This window comes from Pezoporus occidentalis, unplaced genomic scaffold (assembly GCF_034315485.1).
Source record: "Pezoporus occidentalis ecotype Australia unplaced genomic scaffold, CSIRO_AGI_Poc_V1 ctg17, whole genome shotgun sequence".
Taxonomy (NCBI): domain Eukaryota; kingdom Metazoa; phylum Chordata; class Aves; order Psittaciformes; family Psittacidae; genus Pezoporus; species Pezoporus occidentalis.
Window position 1 is genome coordinate 396552 of NW_026913531.1, and position 23307 is coordinate 419858.

At 56.2% G+C, this 23307-nt stretch overlaps 1 protein-coding gene across 1 annotated transcript in view; it reads left to right on the top strand.

The window, feature by feature from the left end:
* Positions 1-23307, top strand: part of SND1 (staphylococcal nuclease and tudor domain containing 1) — a 99613-nt gene that overhangs the window by 54761 nt on the left and 21545 nt on the right. Inside the window, exons 12-15 of the mRNA XM_062613647.1 lie at positions 971-1071; positions 9280-9390; positions 13654-13726; positions 16880-17021. Of these exons, the coding sequence (XP_062469631.1) occupies positions 971-1071; positions 9280-9390; positions 13654-13726; positions 16880-17021 (427 nt within the window). The remainder of the gene's footprint in view (positions 1-970; positions 1072-9279; positions 9391-13653; positions 13727-16879; positions 17022-23307) is intronic.

Sequence of the window (23307 nt, forward strand, 5' to 3'; positions counted from 1 at the left end):
CTGGGACTGGAGATGCAGAAGATGCTGGGGGTGCAGGAAGTGCCCTTGCTGGGGCTGTGGATCCTCTCTGGTGTTGATTTTCCACTGATGAAAACACTTCCAAGGTGAGCATTATCAAGCTGCCTGCCAAATGCTTCCAACCCCAGTGGTTTGGTGCTCCCAATGCTCCCGATGCTTCCAGCCCGGTGCTGCCCATGCTCCCAATGCTGCCAGTGTTTCCAGCTCTGTTGCTTCCAATGCTTCCAGCCCTGGACGAAGCCCTTTTGCTGCAGGGGGATCAATGTGGGAACACGGCTCCTTGATCAAATCCAGGGATCCAGCTGCACCACGAAGGCCTGAAGCAGGATGGAAATGCCGATTGCTTGTAGTGGGCTCTGGGATGTGGTGCCCGGAGCTGCTGGGGGGTGATGCTGAGGGGCCATGGTGCTGGTCCCTCATCTCCCCATGGGCATTTCTGTGTCCACCAGCTTATCCTAGCACTCCTGCAGCAGGAGGTGCAGTTTTCCATCAGGAGTTAGGACTTTGGTCCCAAAATGCCAAAACATTTTCCAACCCAGCTTCTGCATCCCGCTGGATGATGCTGATGCCATCTGACAGCTATGGAGCTGTGCTTCCATCTACCTGCAGCTCCCCTGCTAGAGGCCATAATGGGATTATCCATGCACCAGAGCTGGCTGCAGCTCACCAGCATTCCCAGCCTGAGCCAGAGTCCCCCCGGCAGCACAATGCTGGTGCCAGGAACCTGGAATTACAGCTTGGCCTCCCTGGGAGGCTCCTGGTTCAACGTGTCTGTTCCTGTGTGTCAGATGCTGCTTCGCTGGTGGCACCACCAGTGCCAGCAGCTGGTTGACAAAAGGCTCCTTTACCAGGGCAGAGGAAGGATGCTGTCAGCAAGGATTTTGGGATAGTGGGAGGATTGGGAGCCCCCTGGCTGGATGTTCTGACCCCATTCCCATTGTGTCTTGCCCAGGTAAACGTGACGGTGGATTACATCCGACCCGCCAGCAGTGCCACTGAGACTGTGCCTGCCTTCTCTGAGCGCACATGTGCCACCGTCTCCATCGGAGGAATGTAAGTGTTGCCCTGGGGAACCAGGAACAGCATTCCATGGGGATACGAGGGATGCAGGGTGGCTCATCCTCACCACAGAGGTACACAGTGCTGGTGGCTGGATGGTGGGATCCCATGGACCCCCAGCTCCAGCAGTTTGGGGTGCTGGGGAGCAGTATGGCTAGTGGGATGCTTTGGAGCAACCATCCTCCCCTCTCTATATCCCGGGATGTCTCCTCTCCTGTGGGACATCACCTCCCCATGACATGGTGCAGCAGTGTGGGCTCTGCCAGAGCATTCCCCTCACCATGCTTTGGTGGCTTTCCTCCCCTGGAACACTGGGGTGCTCAGTTCCTCCGGCATATCTTTATGGATACCTCGTGCCGGTACGGTGCATATCCAGGTGGCAGCAGCTTCCAGGAGCTGTCGGGATGATTTGTCAGAGGGTGTTTGGTTTCTTTCTTCCTTTCCTGGCTTTTCCCTTCCGCGGAGCAGCTATTTTGGAAAGGACCCAAAGTGCTGCAGCTCTCACTGTGCTTTTCCTTCCCCTGAATCCTGCCTCTGGGAATGCTGTGGAGCATCGAGCTGCATGGGGGGGATGTGGCTCTATGAAGCATGGGAAGCTGGAAAACTCTCTAATTAAGGCACTCCTGGAATGACCTTTGGTGATGCTTAGCTCATGAATGGGGTTAATTTCCATTTCAGTGCAATGGAGATCATAGAATCATGGAATGGTTTGGGTTGGAAAGGACCTTAAGATCATCCAATTCCAACCCCCTTGCTATGGGCAGGGATGCAGATCCAGCCAGGTCATGCTGGAATGCTGCTCCTGGGATGAATCCATGGCAGTGGGAGCCTAAAGGGCTTTCCTGGATGGATACATGGCACGATGGAGCCCAGTGGAGCAGCCCAGCTGCCTGCACCAGCTTTAAACCCACCCAGTTTATTCAGTGCTGCTTTATCCCTATGGAGCTGATTCTCCAGCCGAGGGTGTTTCACTGGATTTTGGGAAGGGACATCCCTGCCACTGTGTTTTTAGGGCTGTTTGGAGGAAGATGAGGTCTTGGATCGTCGATGATGCCCAAGGAGGGGCCTGTGCAGTGCTAAACCCACCAGCCTCCCCCCATGCCAGCTCCTGGCATCGCTTGCGCCATGCCCAGCGCAGTGGAGGGACTGGATTCCCCATCTCCGGAGCATCATTCCAAGTGCTGCCGCCTGCTCGCAGCATCTCTAGCTGCAAATTGCTTCCAAATAGCTCCCAAAATGCACCCCTGTTTCGGAAGGAGCCCTGAGGTGAACTTGCGGGTGAATTCATTGTCCTCATCAGGCGATGGAGGTCATGGGAGCATCTCTATGGGGCATGATGTGGGGCAGCCCCCTTGCTCCCATCTGCCCACAGGGTCCTTTGGTGTAACAGAGCAGGGTCTGTGCCGAGCTGGGAAGAAAGCCTGGCTTGTCCTCCTGGCATCTGGGCTGGGCTGAGCCTGCTTGGAATGCTGAGCACGCCGGCAGCTGCTGGGATGGGCAGGACGCTAATCCCAGCCTGGCTTTGGAGCCTTCAGGCCCTGGTTCCTCTGCGCTGGTGCAGCGCAGGCAGATGTTGGTCCTGTGGCTCCTGCCTGCTCCGCAGGTAACAGGGCCAGCAGCAGTGGTGGCACCTCCCTGTCCCCAGGCAGGGCAGGGGGACAATGTCCACCCATGGAGGTGGCCCCCAGCACAGGAGGGTTTGCAGGGGGCAGCCCCTGCTTCCAGTTTAAAGCACTGTGAGCATGAGCAGCTTGGGGCACAAAACCAGCTTTCCCTGCCTGATCCCTGCCTGTATCCCTGCCTGATGACTGCATCCCTGCTGTATCCCTGTTTGTATCCCTGCCTGGATCCCTGCCTGGTCCCTGACGGCATCCCTGCTGTATCCCTGCCTGTATCCCTGCTCATATTCCTGCGCAAATCCCTGCCTGTATTCCTGCCTGTATCCTTGCCTGTATCCCTGCCAGCTCCCTGGCTGCAGTGCCTGACTAGGTGCATCCAAGCTGGCTGCCCTCACTGGGTCCATGGTGCTTCTCCTTTCACTCTCCCTGATATTTTCTGCTTGGTTCCTGGCTCGGGAATGACAGTGCCTGCCCAGCTCTGCCCGATGCCCGCGTGCCGCAGCCCTCCCCGTCCCATTCCCGTGTGCCGGTGCCTTGTCAGCATTTCCCAGCGCTGCTGCTCCCGGCTCGTGTTTTCCTGCTGAGCACAGGTAAGGTCAGAGGGTTGTGCTCAAGCTGTCACAACAAAGCTGTGCTGACATGGAAAACAGGGAAGGGGATGGGGCTGGAGGAGAAAGCAGCTTCCAGGACATCCAGGGCCCTGTGGGCAGCTCCAGAGCTGCTCTGGGATGGTTCGTCCCACCATGGGTGCTGGTGGGAGCACCCTGAGCATGATTAATGCAGAGGCACCCACAGAGTGGTGCCAGAGGGACCTCGAGATGATGGGGCTGTGACTGGTGGGAGTGGGAGCACGTGAGAACTCCAGGTTCACACCAGCCTTTGCTCTTTGGGAAGTCTGTGGCATCCCACAGCATCCTGCAGCATCCTATTGCATCCTGCAGCATCCCACTGCATCCCAGAGCATCCTACGGCATCCCATTACATGCCACAGCATCCTACTGTATCCCACAGCATCCCAGAGCATCCCAGAGCATCCTACAGCATTCCATAGCATCCTGCAGCATCCCTCAGCATCCCACAACATCCCACATCAGCCCATATCATCCCACAGCGTCAAACAGTATCCTACAGCATCCTATAGCATCCTGTAGCAGAGTGCAAGATGAACACCCACTGCAGGGTGCAGGTTGATGGGCCTCCATTGCAGGGTGCAGGATAATGGGCTCCCATTGCAGGGAGCAGGATAAACACCCATTCCAGGGTGCAGGATGGTGGTTTCCCATTGCAGGGTGCAGGCCATGCACTCACTGCAGGGTGGTGCATTTTGGTGCTGATCAGGCACCGACAGCATATTTTGGTGCTGCCCCCTCTGGCCATGGCACATGGTCCTGGTGTGGGGCTGGATTTGGCACTGCTGATCCCTGCCAGGAGCAGCTGTGGTGGGGAAAACACTGCTTAAAAGCCACCTTTGGGGAATTTTGGCGTGGAAAAGTGGGAAATGAGTTGGGGGGGGGAAGCTGCAAACACCCACTTTCTCCTTGCTTGTCTTTTAAGTGGGAAAATCCTTCATTTCATGGCCTAATAGGATTTTTTCCTGCAGCAAAGAGCTTTTCATCCACGTTTCCATATTCCCAGACTTTAATCTGGGCTTAAGTGGGGGATGCAGCTCCAGCTCCTCTCCCAAACTGCTCTTAGTTGGATCTAGGGGGAAGGGCTGCGGTTGTGCCTGTGCAGGGGCTGTGGGGAGAGGAGCAGGATGATTAATTCTCCATCAGGGAATCTCTTCCTGAAGCTGTTATCCCAGCTCTCCTCTTCCTCATCCTCCTTCTGGCAGCAGCAGGGGGGCGGTTTGGGTGCAGTGCACCCATCACTGTGCTCCCATCATGCTTCCCTGGGTGCCCAGCATCCCACTGAGTGCCAGGATCAGCCCCCGTGGGTAGAGCTGGGAATTCTGAGCCTTAAAAAGTCTAAAATGGGAAAGAATTGGGGTCATCCCAGAATTTGCAGCTATGGGGGCAGTCTGGGTGCTGGAAGGGGCAGACAGGAGCAGGATGATGGGATCCCATTCCAGTCCGCAGAATGGTGGGATCCCTTTGCAGGGTGCAGGATGATGGAATTCCAATGCAGGGTGCAGGATGGGCTCCCATTCCAGGGTGCGGGATGATGGGCATGGGGCTGCTTTTACTCCTTGTGTCTCTCTCCTCATCCCAAAATCTGGGTTATGATCCTGACCTTCTGCCATATACTCCCATGCACTGGTGCCAAGCTCTGGGAAGCACCCAGTGAGTGATGGAGCCAGGACCCAGCCAGATCACAGGTGACAGGGAGTTGAATTCCATTGCCAAAAGCTGGAGGACCACTGGTCCTGGGGGATGCTGCTGTTCCCAGGGATGCTCTGGCAGCCAAAAGCCGTCAGATGCATGCTTCCCCTTCCATGTGGAAACGCAGCCTGGCTTCCCGGGGTGGAAAGCTGTAATCCCAGATTGGCTTCATCCCCAGAGCAGCCGGGATCCCAGAGGTCTGAAGCTGGGAAGAGCCTGCCAGCACTTTGCTGCTTGCAGCGGATCCATGCGCGGCACGGTACCTGCGTGGGATGCGGTGCCAGGGCAAAGCTGGGCCCGTGCCCAGGAGCCGGGGAGGAATTTGCAGCCGGAGCCTCTGGAAAAGGACCAAATCTTGCTAGTGCTTCACAAGCTGCTCCCTCCTACGGGGAGGAGGTGGCTGCCACCAGCCTGGGCCCCGGAGCTGGGCCACTGACAGTGCCTGGCTGAGGCTTGGCAAAGCTCGGAGCGTGTCCTGGCACTGGCAGGGAGCCGGCAGGGATCCGGCTGGGATCCGGCAGGGCGGCTGGGAGCACTGGGACTTGGAGTTAAGCCACTCGCAGCCTTAAATGTGCAACCGGGCGCTGCTGTCCCTGATCCATACAGATTCAATGCAGTGCGATCAGACCTGGGGGGGATTTCATAGGAGCATGGAATGGTTTGGGTTGGAAGGGACCTTAAAGCTCATTCAGCTTCAACCCCCTGCCATGGGCAGGGACATCTTCCACTAGAGCAGGTTGCGTCAAGCCCCGTCCAACCTGGCCCTCAACACTGCCAGGGATGGGAACCCCCAAGTCCTTCTCCTCAGGCTGCTCCATCCCATCTCCCCCAGCCTGTGTCTGTGCTTGTCCTTCCATAATTTAGCCAAGCTTCCCAAATAAAGCACCACCAGCGTCACTCCTGGTGAGAAGAGGATGAGGGGTGCATGAAGGGGCAGATCCTGGTGCCTCCACTGCCATTCCCATGGCTCTCTGTGCTCAGAGGCTCAGCTAATCTGCTCCAAAACTGGGATTTGTTTCCTTCCCATCTGGCTCAGCCGGTGCTGCGGCTGCAGAGGGGGTTGAATATCAGGTTTTGAATGATCCTTCCCTGATCCCGGTATCCTGGGATTTAAATGGCTGCCCTCTGACCAGTGGAAGTGATGAAAACTGATTTCAGGCATGTTGGATGCTTGTGGAGTCTAGAGCCAGGAATAGCTCCTTATCCGCTGGGAGCAGAGGGGATTGAAGTGCTGGGGGATGGGACAGGAGTAGGCATGGACACTGGGATGGGAGCAGGATGAGGATGGCATAGGAGAGGGATGCAGCTGGATGCAGACTGGGATGCATCAGGATGGGGAGTGGGTTGAAGCTGTGATGGGGAGTGGAATGCAACTGGATGGGGAGCAGGATGTGGCTGGATGCAGAGTGGGATGCGGCTGGACTGGGAGAGAGATGCTGCTTGGATAGGAAGCAGGATGAAGCTCGGATGGGGAGCAGGGTGCAACTGGGATGGGAGCAGAATGAAATGGGATGGGGGCAGGATGCAGCTGGATGAAGAGCAGGATGAAGTTGTGATGGAGAGCAGGATGTGGCTGATATAGGGATGGGGATGTGGCTGGAATGCGGAGCAGGATGAAGCTGTGATGGGGAGCAGGATGAAGCTGTGATGGGGAGGGGAAGATATCTGTATGGAGAGTGGAATGCGTCTGGGATGGGGAGGGGAATATGGCTGTATGGAGAGTGGAGTGCAGCTGAGACAGGAGCAGGATGAATCTGGGATGGGGAGTGTGGCTGGATGGATGCGGGAATGTGGCTGGTGCCCGGTGCTGGAGCTGTGCAGGATCATGGCCGCTCAGAGCAGGGAAACTGAGGCATCCGGACACTGCATCATCCCCGTGGCCACCCAGAACCTTCCATTTGCTCCCAGTCCCCACCAGCCATGGGAACATCCCCTCTTGCAAAGCCCATTGGGAACCAAACATTTCCTATGCACATCCCAAGCCCATCCCAGCTCCTTTAGGACCCGGCAGCGCGGTGGGAGTGAATGCTGGCAATTTTCCTTGTCTTATAAAAGCCATAACCATGATATTGCTGAATAAATGAAGCCATCAAACGAGGTGGCAACAGGATTATAGCACTTCACAAGTGCTGGGGGCAGAATAAAACGCTCCCTTCAGCGAGCAGACGGAGCACTTGGAGCACAATTGGTTCCTGATGCTTCCCATGGTGGGTTTTAATCTCCTTTTGCTCTTCCCATATCCCGCCCCGCTTGCTCCCTTCCCCAGAATGGGGCTTGGATGAGGATGAAGCTGCTTCCTCCGGGTGATGCAAACTGAGGGGGGGTGATGGGATACCCAGCCCAAATCCAGTGTGAGGATGGGAATCCCATCAGGGCTGGGGAGCTGCTGCCTGTTCCCAAGCCCCAGATGGGGACGTGGGACACAAGGGGTGTCCCATGCCTATGCTTATGTGGGATGTGACGGGAAGGAGCCCATCACACTGCAGTGGGGAATGTGTCACAAATGTGTAGCTCCTGTACATGGGGAATGGGATGGAGGTGGTATTTCTGGGTGCAGCACCACGAGCTTACCAGCACCTTTTGCTCACCAGGCACCTCTTGCAGATCTGCCCATCTTTGCCTCTCTCCTCCATAGTCATAGAATAGTAGAATCATGGAATGGTTTGGAAGGGACTTTAAAGCTCCTCCAGTTCCAATCCCTGCCACGGGGTGGGACACCTTCCACTAGAGCAGGTTGCTCCAAGCCCCTGTGTCCAACCTGACCTTGAACACTGCCAGGGATGAGGCAGCCACAGCTTCTCTGGGCACCCTGTGCCAGCGCCTCAGCACCCTCACAGGGAAGAACTTCCTTATATCCAACCTAAATTTCCCTTGTTTCAGTCTGAACCCATTCCCCCTTCTCCTATCCCTACAGTCCCTGGTGAGCAGTCCATAGTCACCTCCTTAGGAGGTTGGTATCCCACAGCTCATCCCTGTTTTTGCCTCTCCCCCATTGCATCCACCAAGGTGCTGGGGATACAGGGATGGAGCCTCACACCCAACCCCAAACCACGACATCCCCACTGGGGTCAGATCATGGTGCTGGGGGTGATGCCACCAGCCCTGTGCTCACCTCCCCCTTCCACAACCTCCTGTTCATTCCCAAAATAGCTGTAGGTGCTTATTCCTGGTTGCTTGGCATTTACCACTGCAGCTCCTCCTGCTGCAGCTTATTCCCTCATTTACAAACCTTGCAGCTTTGCTTTTCTTCCCCCTGCTCCGAGGCGAGACCTATTTTCAGCTCCCAGTGATGACTTTCCCCTTCCCCCTCTCCTGGCAGGGGGATGCTCCCGGCGCTTCCGAACGGATCAGCTTCCCCCTTATCCATATCATATCTATTTATATAGATGCTCTTCTCTTTTTTATAAGCGGTGAATTAGTGGTCCATGCCCTGCCTGTGTAATTGGAGGAGAATTACAGATGTGCTCAGCCAAGGGGAATGTGGGGATTTGTCTCAAGCAGCACAGGGTAATAGCAGCCGATTCATCACGGTGCCTCTTGGCAGCTGGCCCCAAGCTTTGTGGCATCACCCACCTCTCCTCTCTGATGGGGGCTTAGGGCAAGCAAGAGGAAGGTAAAAGCAAGGAGCAGGTTTCTATGGTTCCAGGAGTGATGATCCAATTGGATTTGGGGTTGGGAAGGGGGTTTTGGGGTGCTGCTTCTGCACGGTCAAACAGGGACCCCTTGGATGTGCCTGTTGAATGTCAGATGTTGCTCCAAGCACCTTCCCCTGGTCAGTGGTGTGAAGTGGGATGGGGTTTCTCCTGTTCCACCGCACAGCAGGTCTGATCCCCTGTCTGGTGTCAGGGTCCAATGTGATGCACAGGGTCCAGCTGTGGTGAATGCTGGGGCAGGTGGAATTATAGGATCATGGAATGGGTTGGGTTGGAAACGGCTTTAAAGCTCCTCCAGTCCCAACCCCCTGCCACAAGCAGGGACACCTTCCACTAGAGTAGGTTGCTCCAAGCCCTGTCCACCCTGGCCTTGAACACTGCCAGGGATGGGAACCCCCAAGTCTTTCTCCTCAGGCTGCTCCATCCCATCTCCCCCACCCCATCTCCCCCACCCTGTGTCTGTGCTGGGATTGTCCTGACCCAGGTTCAGGACCTTGCCTGTGTTGAACTCCATGGGGTTCACATAGCCCCAGCTCCCTCTGGATCCCATCCCTTTCCCATGGATGCACCCCCACCCTGGTGCTGAGCCCTGGCTTTCCTCTCTTGCAGCAACATCGCGGAAGCACTGGTGAGCAAAGGCCTGGCCACCGTCATCCGCTACCGGCAAGACGACGACCAAAGATCCTCTCACTACGACGAGCTCCTGGCAGCTGAGGCCCGGTAGGTGCCGTGGGCGCACGGGGGCCTCTCCCCATGGCTCTGGGGTGCCCGAGTCTTCTAGGGAGGAGCAGAGCTGTATCATGTCCATCCCATCCTGTGTTGTCTCATCCCAGTGCCATGCCCTGCCATGCCATCCCATCCCCATCCCATGCCATCCCATCCTTATCCTCATCCTCACCCCCATGCCATGTCATGCCATGCCATGCTATCCTATTCCCATGCCCATTTCATCCCATCACATCTCCATCCCAACCCCCACCCCATCCCATCCCCATTTCCATCCCATCCTTATCCTCATGCCATGCTATCCCATCCCATTCCCACCCCATCTCCATCCCATTCCCACCCCATCCCCATCCCATCCCATCCTCATCCCCACCCCATCCCATCCTCATCCCCACCCCATCCCCATCCCTTCCCATCCTATCCCTGTCTCATCCCATCCCCATCCTCATCCCCATCCCATCTTCATCCCCATCCCTGCAGTATCCCTGCCCATCTATCTATCCCCACGGCTGTGGGTAGCCTCCCTGTCTGCATCCCTCCTGGTTGCAATCAGCATCCTTTCCCCTCCTACCTTTGCCAGAATTCCAGACCCCTCATTAACCCTCCCAGCATCAAAACCCGATCCCAGTCTGCCCATTCACACCACCACCCAGCCTCCTCCATGCCTCCAGCACGGCACTGGTGCCACAGACGGGGGCCCAGGCGCGCCGTGACTCAGTGGCAAACTGCGTGGTGGGTTTTCCATATTAATGCCGGAGCTGCCGGGAGGGAGGTTGTTTGGAATCTCACGGCTCATTGCCTGCATCATGCTGGGGTTCAGGGGACCCCACTCTGCTCCTGGGGGTGCTGAGCCCAGCAAAGCGCTGCCGCAGCCCTTCCTACCGGGCCTAGCTGGTGGAGAAGGGATAATTGCGTTAAATCCTGTGACGTCCAAGCTGATCCAAAGGGATCAAGACACATTCCAGCCTCTTGTAATTAGGTTGAGGTTGTCGTGGGGAGAAAAATGCGTGTGGCTGCTTCCCGCATCCTCGGCGGGGGCAGCAGAAGTGCTGATGCAGGCAGGGCTGTGCTGCCTGCCTTGTCTTCTGCAGCTGCAGGAGCATCAAGGGCTGCTGCCTGTGCTGCCTGTATCACCTGCACCTGCACCGCATGGCTGTGCAGCGATGTGTTGGAGCAGGCTGGGTTGGTGCCGCAGCCGGATGCTGCTGGGGTGGGAGTGAAGGGGAAGGTCCCATCTTCCCGAGTCGCTGTCCTGGGTTTGGTGCCCCAGATGTGTGTGCTCCAAATTGTGGACAGTGGAGGCTGTGTGGTTCAGGTGTGCATCATGGACCAGGCACGGGTGATCCAGCTGTGCACAGTCCAGACACGCATGGTCTAGATATACATGGTCCAGATGTGCCCAACCCAGTCACAAATGGACTGTGCATAGTGCAGGCATGCACAGTCCAGACGTGCATAGTTCAGGTGAACATGATCTAGGCATGTATGGTCCAGACATGTGTGATCCAGCTGTGTGTGGTCCAGATATGCTCACTTAAGGTTGCATGGTCCAAGAGTGCAGAGTCCAGGCATGTGTGATACAGCTTTGCGTGATCCAGGCGTGCACATTCCACCTCCCCACAGGAGGTGGTCTCATCACCCAGCCCCATTTGCAATGTCCCCTGCACCAGAGCTGGATCCCTACCCCACTGAGAGCAGTGTCCCTGTGTCAAAGAAGCTCAGACTGGTTTGGGTTGGAAGGGACCTTAAAGCTCCTCCAGTTCCAACCCCCTGCCATGGGCAGGGACACCTTCCACTAGAGCAGGTTGCTCCAAGCCCCAGTGTCCAACCTGGCCTTGAACACTGCCAGGGATGGGGCAGCCACAGCTTCTCATCCTTCAGCGTGTCCTTCCCGATGGCTGCAGTGGCAATGGGGTCCATTCCCTCTCCCAGTTCAGCTCCCTCCGCTGAGCTGCCACCCACCCTGTGCCCCCCCCTCTCCCATGTCCCCGTGGGCGCTGCCCAGCTCCAGTGCTGGGATCTCGGCTCCTCCCCGGCAGCAGCTTTGGCAGGAGCTGGTGGAGCGGCGCCGGCAGCCGGGGAGAGCAGCTTTGAGGGGGCTGCAGCGTGGTTCCTGCCAGCTCCGCTGTGCAAGACTGTGCTCAGCTCTGCTGTGAGCCCCACCGCGGAGGGGGAAGGGGAGACAGGGGCTCCTCGAGCTCCCTCTTCCCACTCCACAACCCCTCACGGCTGGGATCGGAGGCCGGAGGGATGCTCAGGGCCTCATTGTGCCTTTTAGGAAGTGGATGTGACTGGAATTAAATCAGCAGCGCTGGGGTGGAGCCAGGCATCGGGATACTCAAGGCTGGATGTGGCTCATGGAGCCTGCAGCCATGCTCTGGATGTGGGAAGGGTTTGAGATTGGATGTACCCAAACGTTGGGGTTCTCAAATGTCCTAAACATAGGGATGCTTGGACATCCCAAACATGGGGATGCTTGGATGTCACTGAACATTGGGGTGCTCAAATATCCCAAGACATGGGGATGCTCATATGTCCCCGGACATGGAAATGCTGCGATGTCCCCCAGCCATTGGGATGCTCAGATGTATCTGATGGAGTTGCAGTTCAAAATCCCGTTGACATTCCCAGCTCCTTGGACTGAGCTGCCTGCTCCATAGGGTATTTTAGGAAGGGGGTGATTCATTTTCCCATCCCACTAGGTTCTCTTGGAGCGGGTGTGTGTCCCTTCTGTATCCCCCAGCCTCACTTCCCATCCAGGGGCTGCTCCAGCACCATGTGCTTCTGCCCTGCTGCAGGCATCAACCCTGAGCCCTTCCAGCATCTCTGCCCACTGATCTTCCAGGGAAAGGGGCCTTTTCCTATATCCCCATGGCAATCCCATGCATGGGGTGCTCTTATCCTGGGAGAATCATCACATCTCCCACATCCCTGCAGGTTTGTGGCACAAGGATGCGACTCCCTGGTTGCCTTTGCGGTATCCTGGTGCTTGGTTAACTTTGTCTTTCTTCTTATCCTGGGGAAAGAGCTAATGTCCTGGTGGGAAAAAAGCTATTTCTGACCAAGACACTTGTCCCTGGGTGTGAAGGAGTGTCTCAAAGGAGGGTGAGGGAGAAGGAAGAAATCTCTGTGCTGATTGCACAGGTTGGCTTCTCCAGGAGCAGCTCCTGGAATGATGCAGCTCAGCAAATCGATTGCTCTACAAAGGCACAGAGGTGCTTTGAATTCCTTCCCTTGTGTTCTGATGATCATCACGGTCCAACCTGAACAAATTCCTGCCTCTCGCCTGCGAGATGCTATTAGGGAGGCTTGGAAAAGAAGAGATTCATTTCCAGCTTATATAGGAGCCTGAGGACTAGCAGCCAGCGCTGTGCCAATAGGGAAGGGGTTAGGGTTAGGGTTAGGTGTTGGGAATGATCCTGTTCAATATCCTTGTTGTGACATGGATACTGGGATTGAGCACCCTCAGCAAGTTTGTGATAACACGGAGCTATGTGGTGCAGTGACACACTGGAGGGATAGGATGGGATCCAGAGGGACCTGGAGAGGTGGGAATGTATGAACCTCATGGAGTTCAACAAGGCTGAGGACAAGGACCTGCATATGGGTTGGGGCAAATCCAGGCACAGCTACAGGTTGGGGAGATGGGATGGAGCATCCTGAGGAGGACTTGGGGGTTCCCATCCCTGGCAGTGTTCAGGGCCAGGTTGGATGGGGCTTGGAGCAACCTGCTCTAGTGGAAGGTGTCCCTGCCTGTGGCACGGATTGTAACTGGAGGAGCTTTAAGGTCCCTTCCAACACAAACCAGTCTGGGATTCTACAATCTAGCATCAGGTCTGATGTACCAGCTCATTTTTCATCCATGAGGCGCCTTCCATGGATGGTATTCCGTGGTTGATCATGTCTATATTGTTTTATCCTGGAAGGAACATATTTCCATTCCAATTGGAGTGTTGTCCCCTATTTTGTGTTGAAAACACTTTGTGTGAGGAAGCACTAAAACAAGTATGTCTTAGTTTTGCACCTTCCTGTTGATCCCTTCCATTGCGTGTGGAACAGTGCCATTTAATTTGGGAATGGGGACAAGAGGTCCCTCTGATCAGGCTCATGCTGGGCTCGGGTGAAGTGCCAAAGGCCAGTAACTGGGATTAGAAGCTAATGAGTTGGATGTTCTTCCCATGGATGGAGGCAACACCAACCTGGAGGTGCTTCCAGCCCCTTGGTGGGTGCTGATGCCCAGTGCCTTCTCTTTTGCAGGGCCATCAAGAACGGCAAAGGGCTGCACAGCAAGAAGGAGGTGCCCATTCACCGGGTGGCTGACATCTCCGGGGTAAGGACCTCGCTGGTGGGATGAGGGGTGTGGAGAGGTGCTGATGCTTCTCATGGCCTGTGGTACTGCTCATTCCATGCGGGATGTGCTCTTCCCGAGGAGCCAGGACACTGGGTTGGATGTAGGACATCCTCATCTGCCACCAGGGCTGGTGGCCCTCCCCATGCTGCTGCCTAAGCTGTCACCCCGTGGTGCACCCCAAAAGGGAGAGATGAGATTTCTCTTCTCTGGGGGGCATGGGGAGGTCTCAGTGTGTGCCTCATGCTGGTGTCACCCCAGTATTGGGGTTGAAGGAGAGCCCATGGTGCTGTGGTGGATACGTTCATAAACCAGCAGTGAGGCTGTGTCCATGTCCCCATCCTGGGCTTGATGCCTCAGCTCTTGAGAAGGTCGTTTGTGTCCCTGGGGGAATGGAGCTCTGTCCTGGGCACTCCAGCTCCTGCCTGGACCAGCCTCTGCCCTGCTTTTAATTGTAGAACCATGGAATGGGTTGTGTTGGGAGGGACCTTAAAGCTCATCCAGCTCCAAGCTCCTGTCACAAGCAGGGACACCTTCCACTAGAGCAGGTTGCTCCAAGCCCCTGTGTCCAACTGGCTTTGAACACTGCCAGGGATGGGGCAGCCACAGCTTCTCTGGGCACCCTGTGCCAGTGCCTCAGCACCCTCACAGGGAAGAGCTTCTGCCTAAGAGCTCATCTCAGTCTCCCCTCTGTCAGGTTAAAGGCATTCCCCCTTGTACTGTCCCTACAAGCCCTTGCCCAAAGCCCCTCTCCAGCTTTCCTGCAGCCCCTTCAGGCACTGGAGCTGCTCTCAGGTCTCCCCTTAAGGAGCCTTCTCTTCTCCAGGGTGAACCAGCCCAGCTCTCTCAGCCTGGATCCAGAGCAGAGCTGCTCCAGCCCTCGCAGCAGCTCCACGTCCCTCTTCTGCTGCTGCCCTAGAGCTGCATCCACAGCCCCTTAGCCCTCCCCTCCTGTGTGGTGCTGGGCCTGGGCACACTGAGGTGCCCCAGGAGCATCCTGCTCCTCTCAAACACCCCAAATCCTCCCATTCCCATCCCTGATCTTCCTGCAGACTGGGAGGTGAAAAGGGAAGGTCCCTCTTTACATGGACCTATGATGCTGTGCGAGGCTTGTGGACAAGAAAAAACAAAATATAGAGAACAAGGAATGAACAATCCAAATCCATGCTGGATCGCTTCTCCATTGGCCTTCTCTGGATGCTGGAGCGGGACCAGAGAAGGGCAAAGGAGCTGGTGCAGGGCCTGGAGCACAAGTGTGATGGGGAACGGCTGAGGGACCTGGGGAGTTCAGCCTTCAGAAGAGAAGGCTCAGGGGGAACCTCGTCGCTCCCTACAACTGCCTGACAGGAGGATGGAGCCAGGAGGGGCTGGGCTCTGCTCCCAAGGAACAAGGGATGGGACAAGAGGAAATGGCCTCAAGCTGCACCAGGGCAGGTTTAGATGGAGATGAGGAAAAATTCCTTCCCCAAAGGGTGCTCAGGCACTGGAACAGGCTGCCCAGGGCAGTGCTGGAGTCACCGTCCCTGCAAGTGTTCACACACCGTGTAGCCGAGGCCTCAGTGCCATGGGTTAGTGGTGGCCTTGGCAGTGCTGGGAAGGGTTGGACTGGATGAGCTTAAAGGGCTTTTACAACCTGGCTGATTCCATGATTCTATCATTCCATGTTTCCATGATTTCATGATTCCATTTGCATGTGCTCTGGAATGGGAGCACAGGCAGGCACTGGAAATTCTGTCCTTGTGAGTAGTCCTTGAATAATTCTGCATAATTGGCAGAGCTTCACATAAAAGTGGAGTCAGGATGGGGGGTTTGTTCTTCCCTGCTCTAGCTGTGCGTAGTTTTCCTTTAATTCCCACCTAATTAAACTCTGGGAATGTTAGAACAACAGTAATGGAGGTGATAGCACCTGGCCAGGAGTTACATGCAGGGAGTGGAGCAGGCAGAGCTGGTGGGATGTGCTGGTCTGTTGTGAAGGGGGGAGCCCCAAAAAGCATGGAATGAGGGGTACAGGGGGTTTGCACCCCCAAGGTGGGTGGATGAAGTAGGGATGAAAGTGCCTCTTTCTCTCCAGGGATGATGGAAGAAACCTCAGCTTAGTGGCAGGGATGAATCCTGCCTGGCACTGGGCGGTGCTGGAGATGGCATACATGGGGTGGGTTGGGATCATCCTCAACCAGGACCTGCTCCTGCATGGGCCCACTGTGGAGCTGGTGCTCTGCTGCATTCCTGGTGCCCTGGTGTGGGATGCTTGGCTTGTTCATCCCACCACAGAGCCCTGGGGCAGGAACTGCTGCCAGTGCTGAAGGAGTCTCCACGGGTCCTTAGCACATAGCCAAAGGCTGGATGTGGCAGCAGCAAGTTCTGCACCACCCGTACCTATGGCCACCTGAGGTGGGATCATGGAATCCTAGAATGGTTTAGGCTGAAGGGACCTTAAAGCTCATCCAGTTCCAACCCCCTGGCCACAGACAGGGACACCTTCCACTACAGCAGGTTGCTCCAAGCCCATGTCCAACCTGGCCTTGAACACTGCCAGGGATGGGGACTCCCAAGTCCTCCTCCTCAGACTGCTCCATCCCGTCTCCCCCGGCCTGTGTTTGTGCTGTGATTACCCTGACCCAGTGCAGGACCTTGCGCTTGCCCTTGCTGGGCTGCATGAGGTTCACATCCCTATCCAGTGTGGAATCTCTGTCCACCACGTGCGTTGTGCCCTGGGCAGTTTGTCTGTAGCAGATGTGCAACCGAGGAGCTCATACAACACTTGTAAGTGCAACCTGCACGGGAGGAGCAGCCCCACTCCTGGTGTTAACCACTCAGGGCTATGCAAATCCAACCAGGAGCTGCTAATGAGGGCTACAATTAACAGTAATCACTGTACAGGCCTGATTTGATTAGATTAAGGAAACAAAGAGCTGGGAGGTGGGGGGGGGCGTGTTGCATGGGCCAGCTGGGAAGAGTCGGATCCCTGCCCACATCCTGCAGCCCTCCAGCACAGAGCAGGTGAGGCCACTCCGTGCACTGCCCCCATCCCATGGGATATTAGGGTGCTGGTGGGTCCCTGCACATCAAGGGAGGTGGTTGGTGACCCCAAAACACCGCACCCCCCACCCTGACCCCCATTTTTCCCTCATCCAGGACACCCAGAAGGCAAAGCAGTTCCTGCCCTTCCTGCAGCGCGCTGGCCGCTCCGAGGCCGTGGTGGAATACGTGTTCAGTGGCTCCAGGCTGAAGCTCTTCATGCCAAAGGAAACCTGCCTTATCACCTTCCTCCTCGCAGGTGAGCCCCGACCATGCTGGGGGGCTCCTCACCCCACTGGGTGCAGGTCCTCAGTCACCCCATAAGGCTATGAAGTCAGTGCTGGTCAGCCTGGGCTGGGGGTTAATGGGGCTGGAGGGCACTAAGTGGAGATGACCAGAGGGGTTAATGGCTGCCTCATCCCTGCCAGTGTTCAAGGCCAGGCTGGACAGGGCTTGGAGCAGACTGCTCTAGTGGAAGGTGTCCCTTTGGGTTGGAATTAGATGTTCTCCAAGATCCCTTCCCATCCAAACCAGTCTTTGATTCCCTGATTCTATGACCCTGGGGATGATGGAGGTACGAGGGGATGCCCTCATGGGAGGGAGTTGCTCATCCCTGTGTGCCCACAGCAGTCATTTTAGTAGGTCCTACAAAACCAGAAGTATTCCCCCCCGCACACCAATCCCACTCGTGGTGCCCATTTCAACCAAGGCTTTGCCTTGGAGCCAGTACTGGCAGCAGCATCATGACCCCAGGTGTTTGAAGGTGTTGTAGTGGGTCACAGTGACAGTGACCCATGACACAAGGATGGGAAAGCCCATTCCCAAGCTCTGGCACTGCCACATGCCTCGATGGGGGCGGCTCATCTCTTGCTCCTGTTTCTATGGCAATGAGGGTGTCTAAATGATGACCCCACACATGGATCATTCACAACTCCGTTATGAACAATTCCATAAGCATAAAAATAGACCCTGGAAGGGGGATAAAACCACGGAGATTTCCCTCAGCAGCAGCTCCTGCTGCTCCCACTGAAGGAATATCCATCCAGCGAACTGGAATCCCACCGGTGACCATCACCATCACCACCCCGCAGCGATGCTCTCACCACAGCCGATAGGATCATTCCCAGGCTGGCTCCTGCCATGTGGGATTCGTGTCCTAAACCTGTCCTTCTCCTTGTGCTTGTGCATATAAATAGTGACACAGCCTTATTTATAATTAACCATTCCTAAAGTCAGCTGCAAGCGACGGAGGGAAGGAGCCTCCCCACTCCTGCGCCGGAGACGGTCGGATTTGGAGGCGATAGAACTCCCACGTGCCTGGGAGGAGGAATTCAGGGATCCTGAAATACTTCTGCTTCCAAAGGCTGCTGCTGGGGCTGGGCTGGGGGAATCCTGACGGCTCCTGCGAGTGCTCCCTGGGCTGGGAGCAGCATCCCGCTTGATCCGGCGTGGGGAGCCAGCACACTCAGAGATGCTGTTCCTGGATTCCAGGCCCTGCGTTCGGTTGGGGTGGGATTTGCTCCATTCCCAGTGGTTGAGTGGCCATTTGATGGGAGCTGGGAAGGAGCAGTCACAGATCCTGGTGCTGCCGAGGTCAGCCGTCCTCTTCCTCACTGGTGGGATGCTTGTGGTGCATCTCCTGTATCCTGGATCTCCGCAGCATCAGCAGCCAATGAATCCCCTTCCCATGGTGGGATGAACAAGCTCTTGCTGTTCCTCCTTGGGTACCAGTGGTTAAATATACCAGTGTCCACAGATCCTGATGGATCCAGTGATTCCAGGAGCTCCAGCTTGGCCTCTCCACTTGGTCGGATGTTTTTAAAGGCAAGGGGAGGGCAGCCTGGAATTGGATGGCTCCAGGGAATGCACTCACTGCGAGTTATATTTAATCCCTGTTGCTGTGGAGACCGACTGGCTGTCGCCTGCTCCCAGGGGCTGATCTGCTCCCAAAAGTTCCCAAAGTGGGGATAAAACCTCCCCAGGACAGGCTGCCTGCAGAGAGCCAGGGGGTGGCATTGCACAGGGCATCCTGTATTCCTCAGGAGCATCCTGCATGGCACAGGAGCATCCTGCATTGCATGGGATCATCCTGTATGGCACAGGAGGATCCTCCATGGTTCAGGAGCATCCTGCATTCCCCAGGATCATCCCATGTTGTACAGGAGCATGCGGCATGGCACAAGGCATCCTGCATTGCATGGGATCATCCTGCATTGCATGGGATCATCCTGCATTGCATGGAATCCTTATGCATTGCTCAGGAACATCCTCCAATGCACATGAGTATCCTGTCTTGCACTGGATCATCCTGCAGTGCACAGGAGCATCCTACGTTGTCCAGGCTCATCCCATGTTGTATAGGAACATCCTCTATTGCACAGGAGCATCCAAAGTTGCACAGGGTCATCTTGCATTGCATGGAATCATCCTGCATCACACAGGAGCATGCTGCATTGCACCAAGTCATTCTTCATTGCGCAAGGGCATCCCATGTTGCACAGGATCATCCTGCATTGCTTAGGACCATTCTGAGTTGCTCGGGAGCATCCTGAGTTGCACATCCCAACACCACAGCATGCTGATCTGCACTAATGGTGCTGCTGGAGACACTTCTTGGGTCCTGAATCAAACCATCCTGCTCCCTGCTGACCCCCCGCATCAGCTCCTGTGCCTGCTCCCATTTCTGCTCCCGCTCCCCCCAGCTCTCCTCCGGGAAGTCCTGCCCCAGCTGAGGCTCTAATCAAGCTGCTGACGTTAATTACAGGCTAGAAAGGCAGGTAACTGCCAGTGAGTACAGCTGATGACACCCCCCTTCTGCCTTCCCCTGCCACAGACCCCGCGCAGCTGCCGCTGTGGGTATTCCTGGGATGTGGCTGATTTCTGCCTTCCGGCATGGCCGATGCCTCTAAGCTTGATGCATCCGCCTCATCCTCATGATCCCACCCCAATTGCAGCGAACTCTGAGGCCATAGCCTGGCATCCTGTGAATGCAGCCCTGGGGGAGGTCAGGGTGGCTCCTTCCCATGGGCTGGAGGTTTTGGGATGCATGCAGCCCAGTGGATGGTTATTGTAGCAGCTCTGCCTCTAATGGGCCCCATACTCCATAGGGTTCCTGCTCCGTGGTCCAGCTCTGTGGTGATCCCTGCTCCACAGTCCTGCTCCATATTCCTGTTCAGGACCCTGCTCCCTGGGGTACCCTGCTCTGTGGTCATCCTCAGTTGGGGTTCCTGTTCTGTGGGGGTCCTTTGTGGTTCTGCTCCATAAGGATCCCTGCTCCATGGGGATCCCTGCTTCATGGTCCTTCTCCTCCATGCAGGTCCCTGCTTCATAGCATGCCCTGCTCCAAGGGGGTCCCTGCTCCATGGTTCTGCTCCATGGGGGTCCTTTCTCCATAGGGGTCCCTGCTCCATGGTTCTGCTCCATGGGGGTCCTTTCTCCATAGGAACCCCTGCTCTATGGTCCTGCTCCATGATAGTCCTTGCTCCATGGTCCTGCTCCATGGGTCTCTTCTGCATGAGTCCCTGCTCCATGGTCCTGCTTCATGACACCCCAGGTCCATCACCCTACATGGGGCTGCCAGAGCATCCCCCAAGCCTCCATCCCTCTTCCCAGCCTCTGCTCACTCCCATTTCCCACGGTTGCTCATTTTGGGGTGGCCCCTTGGCTCCCCCCAGCTCCCATCCAGCATTAGCCCCAGTGCAGCACCTGTGTCCTGGGTGGGGGAATTCAGGGCTCCCATCCTACTCTGGAGCACCCACTGCAAGCACTGGTGCAGGTCCCTAAAGGAACAGGGGGTCCCAGTTATAGGGATTCCCATTTTGGGACCATTTTGGGGGTCCCAGCAAGGCGGGGAGCATCACCAGGGTGGCTGGTGCCTCCCAAACCTTCCTGTGATGCCATCACCCATCGCTCAGAGCCAGCAATATGATGAATATTCGTGTTTTATGACTGCCTTTTATATATATCTGTATCAAATGGAAATGAGTATCATCAAGAGAAGACAGGTCCTTTGGAAATGTGACTTCAGGATGCTCCCAAGGGAGCCTCATCCCGTCTTTCCAGCTAAAGTATACACATTGGAGAGCTATAAATATGTGCAAATAGAGAGGAGCTGATTCCAGCCCGGGTACCACTTCCCCAGAGAGACTCTGCACAGCCTGATGCTGACACAGAGCTGTGTGGTGGGATTGGCACAGTGGAGGGAAGGATCCAGATGGATCCAGAGGGACCTGGAGAGGTGGAACCATGTGAACCTCATGGAGCTCAAGAAGGGCAAGGTCCTGCACATGGGATGGGGCGATTCCAGGGACAAGCATAGGCTGGGAGGAGATGGGATGGAGCAGCCTGAGGAGAAGGAAGTGGAAGGTGTGGCAGGGGGTTGGAACTGGAGGAGCTTTAAGGTCCCTTCCACCCAAACCATTCCATAATTCAGGAATTTATGTACTTTTACTGATTTTCATTTGCATCCGAGCTCAGGACATGGTGATGGGGAAGGGAGGGTGTCTCCCGCATTCCTCCCGCTGCGGGCTGGATTGGCAGGAGTTGGCTCTGTCCGGCCCCCTCCCTGCTCCCGGCTGATTCCCTCTTCCCGACAGCCTCTATTTTGGTCGGGACTCATGGTTAAAAATACGCCACGCTCCCACACGGGCTCTGCGGCAGCAGCCGAGTTCCCATCACGACTCGGAGCCCAGGAAAGGAGGGAATAGCGATGGGAAGCCCTCCAGCATCCTGGTAGGATCCACCGCGAAGCCTTTGGTCTGGTGCTGCAGCAGTGAATTGCATCGCATGGCTGTGGTGCGGCTTCGGGATCTGGCATTGGTCTTCGGCATTCCGGTCTTAGATTCAGCTCCTCTCCTCCCACCTCCTCTATTTCTCCCCAGATCCATAAATCCTCCTGGATAGCGGTGGCAGGCGCGGTCTTATCCATGCTCCCTATGCTGGTTGTGGTTATGGCACAGCAAAGAGGGGGGAAAGCTGTTTAGAGCCCAGGAATTAGGGCTGGAAAAGTCCCTGCTCCAGGGGTGATAGTTAAATCTGACTGTGGATGTCCTGGAATGCTGAAGGGTATGCTGGGATGATGCAGGATACCCCAGTATTGTGTAGGATGCCCCAGAGATCCCGTGAGATATCCTGGGATGCTGCAGGATAGATACCTCAGTGATGCTGTGGGATGCGTCAGAGATGCTGCAGGATGAGTGGGATGCTGTGGGATGTCCCAGGGATGCTATAGGATATTCTGGGCTGCTGCACGATGTCTTGGGATGGTGCAGGATGCCCCAGAGATGTGGGATATCCTGGGATGCTGCGGGATGCCCCAGGGATACTGTGGAATAGAGTGGGATGCTGCAGGGTGCCCCAGGGATGCTGCAGGATGCCTCAAGATGCTGTGGGTTATCCTCAGATGCTGCAGCATAAATACCCTAGGGATGCTGTGGGATGCCCCAGGGTGCTGTAGGATATCCTGGAATGCTGCAGGATATCCCAGTGATGCTGCAAGATGCCCCAGGACATTGTGGGTTATCCTGGGATGCTGCAGCTTAGATACCCCAGGGATGCTGCAGGATACCCTGGGATGCTGTGGGATGCTCACCCCCACCCCTCAACCTCCATCCCTGCAGGAATGGGGCTAGCATCGGGGCATCCTCCAGATCCCCAGCAGCCACTTCCTCCATCCCCACTGGCTGCGGGTCTCTGTGCTCGGGAAAAATCATTTAACCAAAGTGATTTGCAGCGGAATTCTTCCGGGATCCCAGGAGGGAGCGGTGGCAGCCGCATCCCTCATTGCGCACATTAATCCATGACAGCTTCCCAGGAAGAGCAGCAGAGCCACGGCTTTGGTTCTGTCTCATCGTTGAAGTGCTGGTAACTTTGCCAAGCGCCTTCCCGGGGCCGAGCATCCTCATCCTGACCTTTTCAGGTTTCCCATTCCCAAATCCAATCTTCTCTTGTGTGGGTTTGGGAAGATCAGAGCAAATTGAGGGATCTGGAGCAGCTGCTCCACTATTCTTTGGGAATAAATCACTGCTGTGGTGCATAACCCTTCCCCCAGCCCCTGCTTGCTCCGTGCAGGAGGAGGAGGAGAGGGAGGAGGAAGGGAAGACGCTCTTGGCAGCGCTGCCTCCCAGTCCCCCTTCCCAGTGCAGTGAGATGCTCCTCGCCAGAGACAAGGCTGCTGTGGCCTCGCCGCAGCGCTGGTGGTGCCGTGCCAGAGCCATTCCTGCCCAGTGCCAGCATTCCAGGAGGAGGAGGAGGAGATGCATCCGCTCCTTCCTCCTGCTCATCACTGGCTGTTGGCTCTGTGCTGCCGGTGTCGGCCTGGATCCAGGTCCAGGGCGGTGCATCCAAAGCTCATCCCACAGCCCCTGGGATGGACAAGGGTCCCCTCTCTCAGGATTTACCCAAGATCCCCCTGGATGTGCCATGGGAGGGTCTGGGAGCTCCAGTGTGGTCCCACTTGGGGGGAATTTCCCAGCTCTCCGGCCACTGGTGTGGCTCAGTGCCAGGCTGTGGGTTTCCGTTAAGGAATTTCACTGTCCCCGCAGCAC